General features: G+C 48.0%; 1 protein-coding gene across 5 annotated transcripts in view; it reads right to left on the reverse strand.

The window, feature by feature from the left end:
- The window catches only part of ZC3H4 (zinc finger CCCH-type containing 4), a 29,467-nt gene extending 15,392 nt beyond the window's left edge, over positions 1 to 14,075 (reverse strand). Inside the window, exon 1 of one of the 5 annotated variants that reach the window (XM_075915526.1) lies at positions 13,868 to 14,075. In XM_075915526.1, the coding sequence (XP_075771641.1) occupies positions 13,868 to 14,019 (152 nt within the window). In that variant the 5' untranslated portion in view covers positions 14,020 to 14,075. Of the gene's footprint in view, positions 1 to 930; positions 4,492 to 6,364; positions 9,573 to 11,556; positions 12,361 to 13,805; positions 13,826 to 13,867 lie in introns of those variants that run through there. The other 4 variants (XM_075915527.1, XM_014573960.3, XM_025185054.2 and 1 more) reach the window with 4 other exon arrangements.
- Between the last annotated feature and the right edge of the window lie 1,629 nt (positions 14,076 to 15,704).

Below are 15,704 nucleotides of genomic sequence, written 5' to 3' on the forward strand. Positions count from 1 at the left end.
TTCTGGCCAGAAACTGGCCAATGGGAGCTGCCTGTTTGAACAACAGGCAGCACACAAAGCACCATGCCCCCCTCCCCTCCGGCTCAGTTATTCACATAAGCACACGGCCCTGCAGCCTGTGCAGGTGTGGGGCAGGCAGGCTGAGAAACGGGTTAAGCTCTGCAAGCATTTAACTCTGCAGGCAGGCAGGTTGGGCTGCAGGCTGGTAAGTCTCCTGGCCAGAGCCAGCCTCTGGCATCCCAGCTCCTCCCTTCCCCAACCACTCAACATATCCAAAACCTCTGACCCCATGCCCCCTCCCAGATCTGGCACCCCAACCCCCTGCCCCAGATCATAATCCCCTCCTACCCTGGGTTACAACCCAAACTCCTGCACCCTAGTCCCCTGCCCTAGATCACAACTGTTTCCTTCACCCAAACTTCCTCCCAGACCCCACTCTCCCTCCTGCACCACAATCCCTTACCCCAAGCTCCCTTCTGCACCCAACCTCCACCCCAGACCCTGCACCTCCTCCATTAATATCATGGAAGAGTGCAGCCCTCAACCACTTTCCCAAATCTTGGAGTGGCCCCCGTCAAAAATTATTGCCCACCTTGCTCTATACACACAACTACGCCTCAAACCACAGTCCCCAGTTAAATACAGAGAAGAGAGACCGCTGCTATTTAACTGATTACATCGATGCTGATTTTTAAAAAGTGGACGCCTATAAATCTACTGAGCACATGGTAGCAGAGATTGCAAAATTACCGCTTCAAATATTAGAGAGCATTATCACAAATTCAATAGCAGTCTTAGAGTTAAAGGGCCATATGCAATATGCAAGCTATTTGGTCCTCCTGAAGATAAAAATAAAACAAATGATAACTGAATCCCCATTGTTCCTGTTTTCCTTCCTAATTATTACATTCGATCCAGCAAATCACATACTGTAGAAGCATCTAGCTCTTCTTCAGGGAGATGTAAACAGGCGACTTCTTACGATCTAAAAAAATGTTTGTGTGTAAATTAAAAAAATCAATCAAAAAACTTAATCTATAATTAGCTTGACTTTGGCTTGGAAAGAATAGCTGTTTGAGCACTCATTTTCAAGTAAGAATGCTGCCTGAAGAAAATGTAATTGATCTCTTAATTTTGGATTTACTTATCAAGGTTCACACATAACTACAGTCATCAGGAGATAAAACAAACTCAGGTCTGAAATTTCCTGAGAGGATTTTCTAGTCACATTCAGTTAAGAATTACTGGGGTTTGGGTAAGCAAAGCTTTCTCCAAGTTCACAAAAGATCAAATTTACAAAGCAAGTATAGGGGCAAGTAGTTCCCGAATTGTCTTTTAGTATCGCTCACCCCTTCCCAAATCCTACGAATTCTCATGTTCTTAATCCTGCTCTGATCTTCCATTTTTTCTATGCTCTGACACAAGCAATAGATACTGTTCAATTCTGTATTTAAAATGGTTCTGAGTAAGACGAATGGACGGAATATTATCTCTGAGTCTGGAGAACAGGGTACATATGCCACCAATTTAAGGGCAACCCTTCCCTCAAATGTCTTAGTAACGGGGGTACTGCAATGAAGCGAAACTTTCCTTCTAACGCCTCCCTTCCTGGCAACTCTGCATGGGCTACAGGACCTGGCGGCAAAGCCGTCCCTGTAGACATCTGGGAAGGCACTGTCCCTACCTGATGAGAGTACAGTCTAAAACCCGTTACAAGCTCTCCTCCTCCCTCTTTGATAAAGGCAAAGCACAATAATAACAGTGGCATTGCTTAGGAGCTTCAGGGGGTAGCCGAGTTAGTCTGTTACAGAAAAAAACAACAAATGGTCCGGTAGCACTTTATAGACTAACAAAAGAATTCAAACGGAAGGAGCATTTAGAACATTAATCTTTGGTCTCTACAGGAGCGTCTCCCATTAACTGCACTGCTGTTGAAAGATGCTAAGATTGACAGCCCTGGAAACTGAAACCAAAACCATGCCTTTAGTTGCAGGTTAGGATCAGCAGCAACTGTGCAAAATTCCTCTCTCCCCACTGTTCCCTGCTAATGTGCTTCAGCCTTTCCACCTAGAGATGAGACCAGTCATTCAACCTCCCTTGCTGAGACTGCAAGCATGGAGCCAGGTCTGTTTGTAGCTCAGGGATTGCTTTATCTGGATTTCACAAAGGGTAAAAGGGCATCTGACCTGTCACACACAGGCCTGGCCTGGCCGACTCTGGATGCCCTTGGAAATCTCTACATTACATAAGTGAACAGACTAATCAATACCCCCAGATTATATCAAGTAACCCAGTCATTATGTGAATAGCAATTGATCCCCATGCTAGCATGCCCCATCACCACAAGCCCTGCTCAACACCAGCCTCCCTGCAAGGCTGGGGGGGGGGGAGGGAGAAGGGGACCCACAGAAAGGAACTGTAATACATCCCTAGGTTAATATGGACTGGGGAAAATGCGAGTTCCCAAGGCCTTAATAAAAACCCCCTCTAGTCTGTACTGATGGAACTCCAGCTCAGATGCCTCTCTTGGCCTGTGACAGAGTCATGGGGCAGACGCATCTCGTAGACAGGGAGATCTTAGACTAGTTACAGCCCTATACGTCAAAACTAAAGTCTTAAAATCAACCCAAAATTCAGCATGCAGCTAGGGTAGGTCACGCAGCACAGCTCTCGCGTGCTCCCAGAAATAAACACTGATTAACAAGCAAGCCAGCCAATTCCACAGCAGCTGTGGTTTCCCAACAGATTTAAGAAGCATCCGCACCACGGCGGCAGACAAATTTCGAAGGCAGACAAAACAGCGGCAGTCTGCATCTGAAAGGAACCCGCACCACTTCCTCGTGACCAGTTGATGGAAAAAGGCCCAAACGGTTCTAGCTGCTACTTGATCTTCTAACAGCAAGTGGGGGTGTCTCACCCCCAGACTGGTGACACAGCAGAGCAACCAAAGGCGCACACACATCTTGAAGGGACAGAAATAATCCTTTCCGTCTCCTCTGGTAAATTCAGAAATCTGACCAACAACATCCCAGCCTTGTCTAAGCTGAGTCTCAGCCAGGTAGCCCCCATCCACAATCCAGTGTCTCCCAGACAGTGAGTAATGCAGTTAACACATCTGAAGTTATTTTGAACGGACTAAAACCCTGCAAACTCAGAACAGTTAAGATAACGTTTGGTCATCATCTGCCTGGACTGGATGGAAACCAGCTCCAATCCCTCAGAGATCAAACACTCTGGATCCGACTCGGCTCCAAAGTTCCAGCCCGTTTCGGTTTGCATTTGCGAGGTGTTAACAGCGGGCTGGTTATTTTCAGGCTTGCTGCTGTACTATCTCTCTACTGCACCACAACCACAATCCCTGCAAGCATGTCCAATTTGAAAGGTAAGCACCAGCAGACTAAACGTCAACCAGTCAAATGATAAATGTATTAAGTTGATAAGAAAACAAGTAAAATAACTGTAATTTCCCCTTCCAGTGGCCATTTCCCTTCATCTCTGCAATTACCTCTGCCACTTCGGAATTAGGGAGGATAAATATTAGGGAGGTTGAATAGTCAAGTAACCTCATGAATTCTTATTGGTTAGTTGACTATTCTAAGGTCCCCAGAGGCGGGGCTGACAGCCAGTGCGCTCTGGACCCGCTCCCGAGGAGCCCCCTGCCACTCTGCGCGGGGTGCCAGGCGGGAGCTGGTCCACGAGGAGAGCCACTTTAAAAACCAGCTCCCCTTGGGGTAGCAGGGGAAGGAAATTTATGCAGTCTATAGCATTAACCTATAAGCTTTTGCTTATCAGATAACTGGTGAATTGACTACACGATTGCATCCCTACTCGGAATCTAAAATAAGGCTTCAGCACAATACCGGGTGTCCAACAGCCCTTTCTCCAGCCCCCAACAAACTGTGATTTGCTACTACAGGTTCAACCTCTCTAGTCCGGCACGATTTTAGTTAGCTGCATGTCTACTTACTGTGGGCAGTCCTGTAGCACCTAAAAGACTAACAAAAATATATAATATCATCATCTTTCGTGGGTAAAACCATCTGATGAAGTAGGGTTTACCCACAAAAGCTTATGATACTATATATTTTTGTTAGTCTCTAAGGTGCCATAGGACCACTCATTGTTTCTAAAGTTACAAATAACATGACTACCCCTCTGAGACCACTTACCAAGTTTCCCATGGTCCCATAAAGTTTGTTTACAGCCATCAGTCCTGGTTCTCAGTGTTCTGTGCTATTATTTAGCTCTGATTTACCCCTAAATATTTTCTCAGAGCCCAGGAAGCAGTGACAGGGCTGGTAATGCTGCTAGATACTACTGATCTCCTGTGGTTCGGCAAATTCTCACCACACAGGTCCTGAGGGTACCAGACTAGAGAGGTTCAACCTGTAGTTTAAAACAAAAGCCCTCTAAGGTCACCATATCTAACCCAAAAAACAGGACTGTGTAGCACTTTAAAGACTAACAAGATGGTTTAATAGGTGATGAGCTTTCACGTGGGTCTGGCCCACGAAATCTCATCACCTATTAAACCATCTTTTTAGTCTTTAAAGTGCTACGCAGTCCTGTTTTTTGTTTCAGCTGCACCAGACTAACACGGCTACATTTCTACCATATCTAACCCAGTTATGATTTCCAATGAAACACTTCCAAAATCTAACACACACGCCTGACAACCAATAAAATGCAAAACAAAGAACATGAAAGATTTTCCTCCCTTTAGAGCAGGCTGAGAGAAGGCAAGAACCCCTGAGTTCTCACATTATATTTGGCGAGTGGCTAGTTGGTTTTCATCTTTCTCTGTAGCACTGAGAAGGCACTATTTGTTAGAATCCTCCATAACTGATTCCCTGCTATCACAAGGGACTTAGGACACTAGTGAATCTCAGCCCTTCTAGGAAACAGAAAAATTGACCCTGGACTAGAAGAGCCATGTTTTCATGGGGTTGGAACCAACTGAAAACGGTAGCTTCACAAAGGAAGGAACCCATATTTAAACTTTTACACTCGCCTCTCCAAAGCAATGGAAACTCATTATTTGAGACATTTACAATCAGATGGGAGAATGATGCAGGAAAAAAGTACTAAAAGGAATAATCCTGCACTGACCACACAGCATTGGGCTTCAAGACACTTGGAGTACGTCTACACTAGAAATGTACTGTGGCATAGCTGCACCACTGTAATGCTGACATAAGCCAACGCGCACCCCATCTTGCCAGTAGGTAGGTTGGTAGCAGAATTAACAGCAGCCTAGCAGTGTCCAGTGCGTAGCTGGATATAGTACAAAAAATTAGCTCAAACTATGTTGTGGGAAAAACAAACAAACTGAGCAGGCTACTTAGATCAATATTCTCCTATGGCAACTGCTGCTGACCCACCGTTTTACAGGCCTGTTGTGGTACGGTAAATTCACTCAACAGATGGTTTGGAATGCATGCTATTGTCCAAGGGAGAAAAGATTATTCCCATGAGCGTCGCTCTGCTTCAATTGCTCCTGACAACTGGGCTTTGCAAGGTTGCTCTTAATTTCCTACCTTCCCTGTTGGCTTTAAACAAGAACAAGTGCTCCTATCAACATCATGTGGCAATCCCCCTAACTGCAATGCCCAGCCGCAGCCGTCATTTTTGTCGAGTAAAGTACACAGATCTTCAGCTCTGCTTGAATCACTCTGATCTAGGCGAAGTTTGGAGGAAAGAAGCTGTCAGCCTGTTCTAGAAAAACAAGAGGACAACCTGTACGTGTAAAAGCTTGGGGCTACTGGTAGGCAATTTGTAAAACAGTTTGCTGGGACTCTAAACAGCCATAATTCTGATGATACAAGTTACCTCGTCATTATACAATTCTTCAAAAGAATATGACAGCCTATAAAAATCACTTATCCACAAATGTTTAGACATCAAGCAAAATCTTGGGAAAGGTGACACATCCTAGTGCCCATCATGGGGGGGGGGGGCAGGGAGCCATACATTCCTGGATTCCTTAACTCTGGCTCTGGCGGTGACTTATTTTAATTGCTTTGGTCCCATCATTTGATCTCTTAACTTGGATTTCCTGGTCTATAACATGGGAATTATAATGCCTACCGCCGAGAGAAAGTATGTGGGTTAATTCGTTAGTGTCTGGAAAATGCTTTGAGCTCTTTGGACAGAAGGACTCTTGAGAGCCTAATAAGATTTCACCATTTACTTTGATTTTGGGTTTCCACACAAATGAAATAGAAACTAACGCCAGACTCTGAAATCTGGTGTATGATAGCGAAGGGGCATCTGAAAGAGAGGGTGATTAAAGTTATGAATTAAAAAGTGTGAATAAAAATTATTACAAGTGACAAGGCTGTGCCAATTTCAGAAGCTAGCTCACCATTTACATTCACTGTGGTTATACAATAAAGAAGCCACGTTGGTTAAGTGGCTAACATATTTGCAGAGAACGCTGACTGTGGGAAAATCCTTTACTAAGTGTGTACCCATCTTGTGGCCTTCCTATAGTCACTTCACACTTTTTTCTATCAAGGGCTGTCTCCGGTACAGTGTATGCTGCTATCTTAGCAGAATGCTGAATTTTATCTATCGTACTATATTTATGACATCACAATCATAATAATGACCTAAACATGGTACTATGAACCAGCTGCCACCTCAAGCACACGCTGTGTCATAAAGGTGAACTCTCTCATGTGACAGCAGAGAGAACAAAAATGTTATTCATACCCATCTCCAAATAATGGGAGAAATTGTTGCTATTTAGAAAATGATCAGAATAATCTTGCGCTTGTGAGCTTACTAAATCCCCTGCCCCGTATATTAATTTTTACTCTGTTTTAACAATAACTTCTGTTTCACGTGACTATAGGAATCAACAAGGTTTTATGCAACAATTGCATTTCTACTATGCAAACGTGTCTACTAAAAACAAAACAAGATTTTTAAAAATAAATCAAAATGGCTAAGAAAAATTAAGGGCTAAATATTAACAAAGCACCATTTAACTTAACTAAAAAGACTTGTCTGAACTTGGAAAAACTCATGTGAAATGGACAAATGATGAGAACATTTTGCACAGTGAAAATACCTGACAGCTACAACTGAAATAATTTACTAGTTATGCTAAAGATTTTATAATTATTTTGCTCATCACAGCCAGGAAAGTTGGTCCAGAAAAACACGCCGTCATCTACTGGCTTCATATGGAAACAAGTGGTTTTATTATCTGTGGGAGCTGGAAAGGGAAGAGAAGGAAGTCTGTATGACCAAAAGGGAAAAAAATTGCTCTATAAACCTATCTGCTACAAAACATGCACTTGGGAGTATTTTATTTATAGTTATAAAAAACAGCTTTATCCAAAGTATTTGTTACGGGGGAGGAGAGTTAGGATGGTGACCAATATGTAAGTGTCAGACAACTGCAGAAAACCTTCCTTTGTACAACAGTTATTTGCACAACAGGTGCAGTTAAGCATGAAATCTGATGTACAGCACTATCTGTTTTAGTGCTGCAGATCCACAGACTACAAAACCTGAGAGTTAATGAACGAAGAAAAATGGCTGCAAGGTAACTGAGGTCAGCATAATGGAATGCACAAAATGTGGAGAAAATGCATCTTTTCAAAGTAATAGAGGGGGTGCTCTATTTGAAAATGAACCACCAACACAGCTTAACAAGAAGTGTACTGGACTGACAAGTCTGCGAGATCTCATCACACAATCATGAAATATTAACTTCTAATATATGAAACCCTAGCTAGAAGTACAGCACACTGCCTTGGGATAAACATCTTTCTTCTCCCTCAAAAAAACGTAGGATCAGGAGGCTTCCAGCTGAATTTTGTTTTCTATTAATAATCTGATATTTTTACAGCACATTCCATAGGGGAGAAAAAGTTCACAACAAAATCAGCGAAAAGAAGAATGAAAACTGAAAACTGGCAAGAAAGTTGATAAAGAGCTGACCTGAGGGAGTGGGAAGAGAGAACAAGTTTTCAATCATGCCATGGTGCAGCCATAGAATCTTTCTGAACAAAGTTGAAAAGGTTGCTTTCTGGTTTGGCAGAATGTGGAACAGTGTCAGGATCCTTTGCTGGTTTATGATGCTCTGTAGCTCATTTTACTGCACACTGGCTTAGGTTATTGCCTGATTTCCATAAAGGCCATTAAAGGCCTGGATGGATGGGACATCTATACATTAAAGATGGGATTTTCAACAGAATCCACAGAGAATTACCGGTATGTCTCTCTCTCTCAACAGGATTCGGACTCCTATGTCTCTCAATAAAAATACTTTTAGAGCACTTAAAACCTGGAGAGACACAGTACAAACCTGAGGCCAAAAATGGAACTGGGTAAAAGCCTGCCTCTTCTCTCCTCCTTCACAATGTTGCCATCTTGGATTTTATCTCAAGATGGCAACCGTGTGAAAAGGTCAACTGAGAAACCAAGAGAATATTTGCTGTGCAAACTGATGTGGTCTCAAGAATACAGGGTACTGTGTTACATACAGAACCATTCAGGTTGGGGCAGAAATTCCATTCTAAATGTCTCAGCCTTTTTGGCAAGCTACCTTCCATTCAAGGTCTTGTTTTCAATCTGGAACATCAACTGCGGTCATTCGTTAACTGGGGTCTCACTCACTGACTCTCAATTTGTAACCAAGTTACAAACTACAGGCAGTCCCCGGGTTAAATGGATCCGACTTACATCGGATCCCTACTTACAAACGGGGTGAGGCAACCACGCACTAGCTGCGCCCCCCCCACCCCAGCAGACCGCAGAGATGCGCCACGGTCCCGCCGCCTGCGTCCTCCACGGCGAGAAAAGCCGCTCCGCGTCTCCCTGGTCTGCAGGACTGAGGGAAGTGAGGTGTGGGAGAATAAAACTGAGCTCTGGAGAAATGTTTGGCTAGAGTTTCCCCTACAATATGTACCAGTTCCGACTTACATACAAATTCAACTTAAGAACAAACCTACGGTCCCTATCTTGTACGTAACCCGGGGACTTCCTGTACTGCTTTTCTTTTCTATTTTGAAGGGACTTTTATACCAGGGAAATGTTTAAACACGGCTTTAAAATGTAACCCAGCTCTCTCTCAGCATGTATTTGCCCTGATTACAAACTACTGAAGTCATTTGTGTTTAGAGAGTTGGCTCCTTCCCTCCCTGTGAAGTCATAACACCGTTTGACAGTCCAGGCACTGCCACAGCACTAGACTGATGTCACAAACCCAGAAGCATAACAACGCTATTGAAAAGGACTACTGATCTGGGGTCTGGGATTTGGTTTAGTCACTTCTCAACCAAGGCCATAAATTACTGCTAGACCTAAGGCTCAACACTAGTTTGCAAGGCTGGTATTTTGTGAAGCAGAGGTTTGGAATATATGCTGTTGTATTTCCTAAGGGGCATGCTCTTCACTTCTAGTCCTGGCAGGTTACAAGATACTAGATGAGACTAAATCATTCCAAATACCATCTCGCTTCATCTACCTTCACTCCAATTCTCACCTGACATATTAGTGGCTATTTCAAGGACTACTAAAACTAGAAATCTTTGCCTTAAATCAACTGGAAGTAACCAAAAATATTAACAAACATTTAGACATGTGCTGAACTTACTACAATAAGCAATTCCATTGATTTCCATGAGCCTGCTTATGGAAGAGACGTTAAACCCATGTCTACACGTTTGCATGACTGGAGTCAGGGTCTTGAATGCTGGATTATGGTCATGGCAGAACTGAAAATGCAGGACTATAATCAGAAGAAAACTTTAAAAGACTGTCACTTCCTTTACCAACATTTAAAAATGCCAAACCCTGAACATTCAATTTGTGAAATCTCTCAACAATTGCACAAAACTTGGCAGTTTAGGATCCTACTGCTTCTGATTCTAGAATAATTCCTATTTCTATGAAGAAGTGGCACTACATTAGCCCAAATAAAGGGAAAATTGGTATAAGATTCTCCCCCACCAAATATCTAGTTTCTTGACTGCCTTTGGCCATTCTAGCTCCTACTGACAGTAGACACAGTCTACTACTGACTGATGACATCAGCAGTTTCTAAGACTCAAAAAGTCTTTCAGATTTTGCTTGGAAAGGGATCTATTATGAAAGCATAAAGATTTGTACTTACAGTTTGTGAAACAACTGAGAGGTTTAACAATATGAATATGTTGTAACAAAAAATATGGCTTTAACAAATAAGGAGAAATCCATACTGTCAGGTCCCACATCTCGTGAACTGTCAGGGCTAGAAACAGCTTAGCCAGATATGTAAACCTTTTCCAGCTCTGGCCCTGGCCCATTGACCAAAGAGACATTTCAATCCCTATGACTTCATGGCAAAAGTAAGCTGTCAGAGGTAGGATATGAGGGGGAAAGGTCCCATTATAAAACACATCTAAAATAAAAACCAAAAGGAATAACACAAGTAGAACTGCAGTTTTGGACACCCCCCCCCCCTCCAATTTCACTCAGTCGTGGAAGTCCCTTTATAATGCACCAACATTTGTAATTAAAAAACATCCTCCACTAGTCTTTGACAATGGATTACGCGTGTTCATGATGTTTTATAGCTGACGCCTTCTAACAAATGTATACAAATTTCCAATTTTTTTGCAGCAGAAGAGTAAACAAGAGGGAACTGAGCAACACAACTCCACATAAATATACTTGTGTGTGCTTTTAAGAAACTAATGTTGTCTTTTCCATGTAAGAAAAATGTAAACTGGATGGAATACTCCAGGACATTATGTGTGTTTTTGTTCAATATGAAGGACAAAAGGAATGACTAAGATTCTTTTTTTGGGGGGGTGGGAGGGGGTTGGGAAGTGGATACATGAGCTAATTTATTTCATGTTGTGAGAAACAAACTCATATGAATTTTTCATTATAATATGCTGGACAAACAAAGGGCTCATGGAAACACAGACGAGAAACTAGGACACTGTCAAACAGATTCCTATAAAGGGTGTGCTTATACTGTACATCACTATTTGTCCTGCACAAACTTCTCTGGTAGCAATTGTAACATACGTTGTGGATAGGGGTTGGGGAAATGTGTGATGACATTTGGGAAACAGTGATTTCTTTTGCCACAATTTTTTTTTGCACACTTGTGAGTTGGTTACCAAATATTTTTAACATACTTTCTGCTTTATGAACAGACTTGTGCTGAGGGGCAATCTGCCTGCTTTCCACATAATGGAATGAGGATGGAGTTTGCAAACAAAGAAAGGGATCCGCATCCTAGGTCTAGACGGAATCAAGGGATTTGAGCCAGATGACCTTTTGCTCAGGTACCCATGCCATTTAAACGTCACAGCAGACATATTCTGGGAGAAAACTGTGTGCTTTTGTGACTTTTTGTAGTTCACATCTGTGGGATGCATGAATCTAAAAGTCAACACAAATGGGAAGAATTCTGCTTGGTTTGTAAACATACTGTATTAACTCATTTCTTACATGTCTAAAACCATGGTCTCGGGACTTTTTTTTTTAGTGGTGGGGAAAAGAAAGGAAAACGTATAATTGAATTATTCAATAAAAGAGAATACTTACCACCCCAACCCCTGCATCACATGAAATACAGAACTCCTTAAAGAGGAAGGCACACTAATACATACAAGCAGCTCTCTGAAATACACAACTGCCTCCTTAGGGGAAGGGGAAGGGGAAGGGGAGCAACACTCTCTCTCAAACATACATAATTAAGCTGTTTATTTTTGTGCACTGTACAATGCTCTCTGGCTCTACTTTTTCAAATGATAGCAAGTGCTCATCCTAACAAAGGGAACAGTTGCACTTATGTTTCTTTGGCAAGGGAAAGGTGTTTCACAAACATCTCTGGGGACAAGAGGAGAGAGGGTTTTTCTAAGGAACTATCCACCTTTCAGTACCTAGATAGACTGGGGGATTCCCACTGTGGGAGGAAGTCTCTCTATAAAAATGGGTAGGGAGTGGGGAGACAAGGGCTATTACTGCCCAACACGTCCCATGTTACTACACACCTCTCATTACATCACAGATATCTTCCTGCCCACACTTAACACTCCTCAAAGCCCCCAAGAAACCTGCAGGGGTCTATGAAGCAGCTGAGAACAAAGGGGACATTAATGAGGCCAGAACGGCCCAGCTGGTCTATGGCGTCCAAGGCCTCACTAAGGAGTCCACAAAGCATTTTCTTAACCCCTCCAAAAGTTGGGAGACCACAAATGGCCCACACCCCCCCTTCGGAGCCTTTTGTTGCCCCCGGTGCCACCAGCTTCACTCCTCACCAAGTCTTGGCAGCTACCTACCCTATCCTTAGGAACATAAGCCCTTCCCCACTGCTCCCTTCCTTCTCCCAGAGCCCCTACGTCTGCCCCCCTCAGCTACTGTCTGCCCTACCCCCACTTCTTGTTTGTTCCTTTCTTCCTCTGTGATTCCCCACCCCAAACCCTTGATGTTCCTCCCACAGGATCCTGCTCCCAGACAGATCTCAAGCCCTGCTCCTCAAGTTCCCCCTTCCCCTGTGACCTATGATAACCCCTCCCCCAGGGACACCCAATATACAAACCTTTTCCAGGGTCCTGCCCCTGACTGAGCTTAGAACCTGTCCCGCAGGTTACCCTCTCTCCCTAATGTTTCCCTCCCCCATGGCCCTGCCCCAGGCATTCCACCCCACGGGATCCTGCCCCCAAACTACTCTAGGCTCCCCCTCCCCTGCCCCAGATCCATCCCAGAACCCTGCCCCCAGCCCCATCACAAGCCCGGCCAGGCCCTGTCCTATATCTCCCCGTCCCGTACCTCCCTGTCCTTGTCCCATTCAGGCCCCCACGCCATAACCCCCTTGCCCCTGCGTCCCATATAGGCTCCTATCCCATAACTCCTCTGTCCCTACCCCACAAGCCCCTGTCCCATATAGGCCTCTGCCCCCACGTTCCCTATAGGCTCCTATCCCATAACCCCGCTGCACCTACCCCACAGGCCCCCACCCCATAACCCCCTTGCCCCTGCATCCCATATAAACTCCTTTCCCATTACTCCCCTGCCCCTACCCCGCAGGCCCCTGTCCCATAGCCCCCCTGTCCCATATAGGCCTCTGCCCCATAACCCCCTTGCCCCTGCGTTCCCTATATGCCCCTATCCCATACCCCCTGTCCCTACCCCATAGGCCAGTCTCAACCCCCTGCCCCATAACCCCCTTGCCCCTGCGTTCCCTATATGCCCCTATCCATACCCCCCCGTCCCTGCCCCATAGGCCAGTCTCAACCCCCTGCCCCATAGGCCCTCTGCCCCATAACCCCCTTGCCCCTGCGTTCCCTATATGCCCCTATCCATACCCCCCCGTCCCTGCCCCATAGCCCCTCTGCCCCATAGAGGCCCCTGCCCCATAACTCCCTCATTCCCTATAGGCTCCTGTCCCATACCCCCCCGTCCCTGCCCCATAGAGGGCCCTGCCCCATAACCCCCTTGCCCCCTCATTCCCTATAGGCTCCTGTCCCATACCCCCCCCGTCCCTGCCCCATAGAGGCCCCTGTCTCATTACTCCCCTGCCCCATAGAGGCCCCTGTCTCATTACTCCCCTGCCCCATAGAGGCCCCTGCCCCATAACCCCCTCATTCCCTATAGGCTCCTGTCTCATACCCCCCCGTCCCTGCCCCATAGAGGCCCCTGCCCCACAACCCCCTCATTCCCTATAGGCCCCTGTCTCATACCCCCCTTGCCCCTGCGTTCCCTACAGGCCCCGGCCCCCCCGCCCCCTGCCTCAGGCCCGTCCCGTCTGGCTGCCCGGGGCCCCGGCTCCGTGCCCCCCGCCCCCCCCAAACCTGGTCCGCGGGCCGGACGGACACACGGACAGCCAGGCGCTCGGGAGAGGCGGTTACTGGACCTTTCGTCCGGGCCGTGGCGGAGGAGCTGCGGCGGCGGGCGGGGCGGGCCGCGGCTGCCGCTGTCGTGGCGGTGGCCGGACGGAGAAGGGGGGGCGGAGTGCGGGCTGGGGGGGGAGGCGGCGGGGGGGGCACTCGGGCTCTCCACGGCCATGGGGGGCACACGGGGCACAGTCACTGTACGGGGGGGCGCACGGCGCGGCCCCGCGCTCCGCGGCCAGGCACACAAAATGGCGCCCGCCGGGCACGCAGCCGCGCCGAGCCAGCGCCCCGCGCGGGCGGCGGAAACGGCCGGAAATGGCCGAAGGGGAGCCGAGCGGCGGCGGAGACGGCCGAAGGGAGGCGGAGGGAGCCGAACCCCGGCGGGCACGCACGGAAAGAGCCGAAGGGGAGCCGAGCGGGGGACGGAGACGGCCGAAGGGAGGCGGAGGGAGCCGAGCCCCAGCGGGCGCGCACGGAAATGGCCGACGTGGAGCCGAGCGGAGGCGGACATTGCCGAAGGGGAGCCGAGCGATGGACGGAGACGGCCGAAGCGAGGCGGAGGGAGCCGAGCCCCAGCGGGCGCGCACGGAAATGGCCGACGTGGAGCCGAGCAGAGGCGGACATTGCCGAAGGAGGGAGGCGGGGCGCCGAAGATTACGCTAAGCGAAGTGCAGCCCAGCAGTTGCAAGGTGGATGTGGGGTGGCCTGTGCAGCCCCAGCCTCTGTGTCTCAGTCACTGGCCCCTGCAGAGCTCCCCACAGTGCCCCCTGTCTCCCAGTCACTGCCCCCTGCAGAACTCTGCCCCACATCTCTGGGTCACTGACCCCTGCAGAACTCTGCCCCACATCTGCCCTTCATCCGTGGGTCACTGACCCCTGCACAGCTCCCTTCTTTGCCCTTCATCTCTGGGTCACTGCCCCTCATAGCCCATCCTGGTTCCCCTTCCCATTGAGCATACTGAGCAGTCCTGTGGCATTTTAGAGACTAGTAACTTTATTAGGTCATGAGCTTTCAGGGGTAAAACCCACTTCATCCAATGAGTTGGAGTGGAAATGACAGAACCCAGGGTCTATATAACAGCAAAAGAAGTGACCTGTCAATTGCAGGACCGCTGTAAAGGAAGCTAATATAGTGTGGGTGCGTCTCATAGCATGGGAGTGGTGTGTTAACCAGTTAAGCCTGCTTGTTCAGCAGAGGGGCAGCAATTTGTAAAGCCCTGTCAGATGCATCTTTGCAGGTCCACTGACCTGTGCTCCGGGCCACAGGGCTGTTTCCATCCCACAGCCCCTGAAATGCCCGAATAGCCCTGCCCTGATCCCCATACGTGAAGGGGGCTCCATGCCCGGGGTAACCCCCGGCTTGGGGGAAAGGATGCCCCTAGGCCCTGCCATGTGCATGGGACTCCCAGGAGGAGCAAGGCACAGAGCAGCCGGGGGCGGTGCAGCCTGCTCAGGCCCGAGGTCCAGAGCTGCCGGCAGCTGGAGGGGGCGGGTACAGAGCCTGAGGGGGCGGGGCGATCAGTGCCGGGGGCGGGGTCGCGCTGGGCGCTCACTGCCGGGGGGCGGGGCCTCGCTCAGTGCTGGGGGCGGGGCTGTGCTGGGCGCTCAGTGCCGGGGGGCGGGGCTGCGCTAGGCGCTCAGAGCCGGGGGGCGGGGCCTCGCTCAGTGCTGGGGGCGGGGCTGCGCTGAGCGCTCGGGGCTGGGGGCGGGGCTGAGCTAGGCGCTCAGAGCCGGGGGGCGGGGCTGTGCTTAGTGCCGGGGGCGGGGCCGCGCTCAGGGCAGGGGGCGGGGCTGTGCTGGGCGCTCAGAGCCGGGGGGCGGGGCCGTTCTCACGGCTGGGGGCGGGGCTGAGCTAGGC

The sequence above is a fragment of the Pelodiscus sinensis genome, unplaced genomic scaffold (assembly GCF_049634645.1).
Source record: "Pelodiscus sinensis isolate JC-2024 unplaced genomic scaffold, ASM4963464v1 ctg34, whole genome shotgun sequence".
Lineage (NCBI taxonomy): Eukaryota > Metazoa > Chordata > Testudines > Trionychidae > Pelodiscus > Pelodiscus sinensis.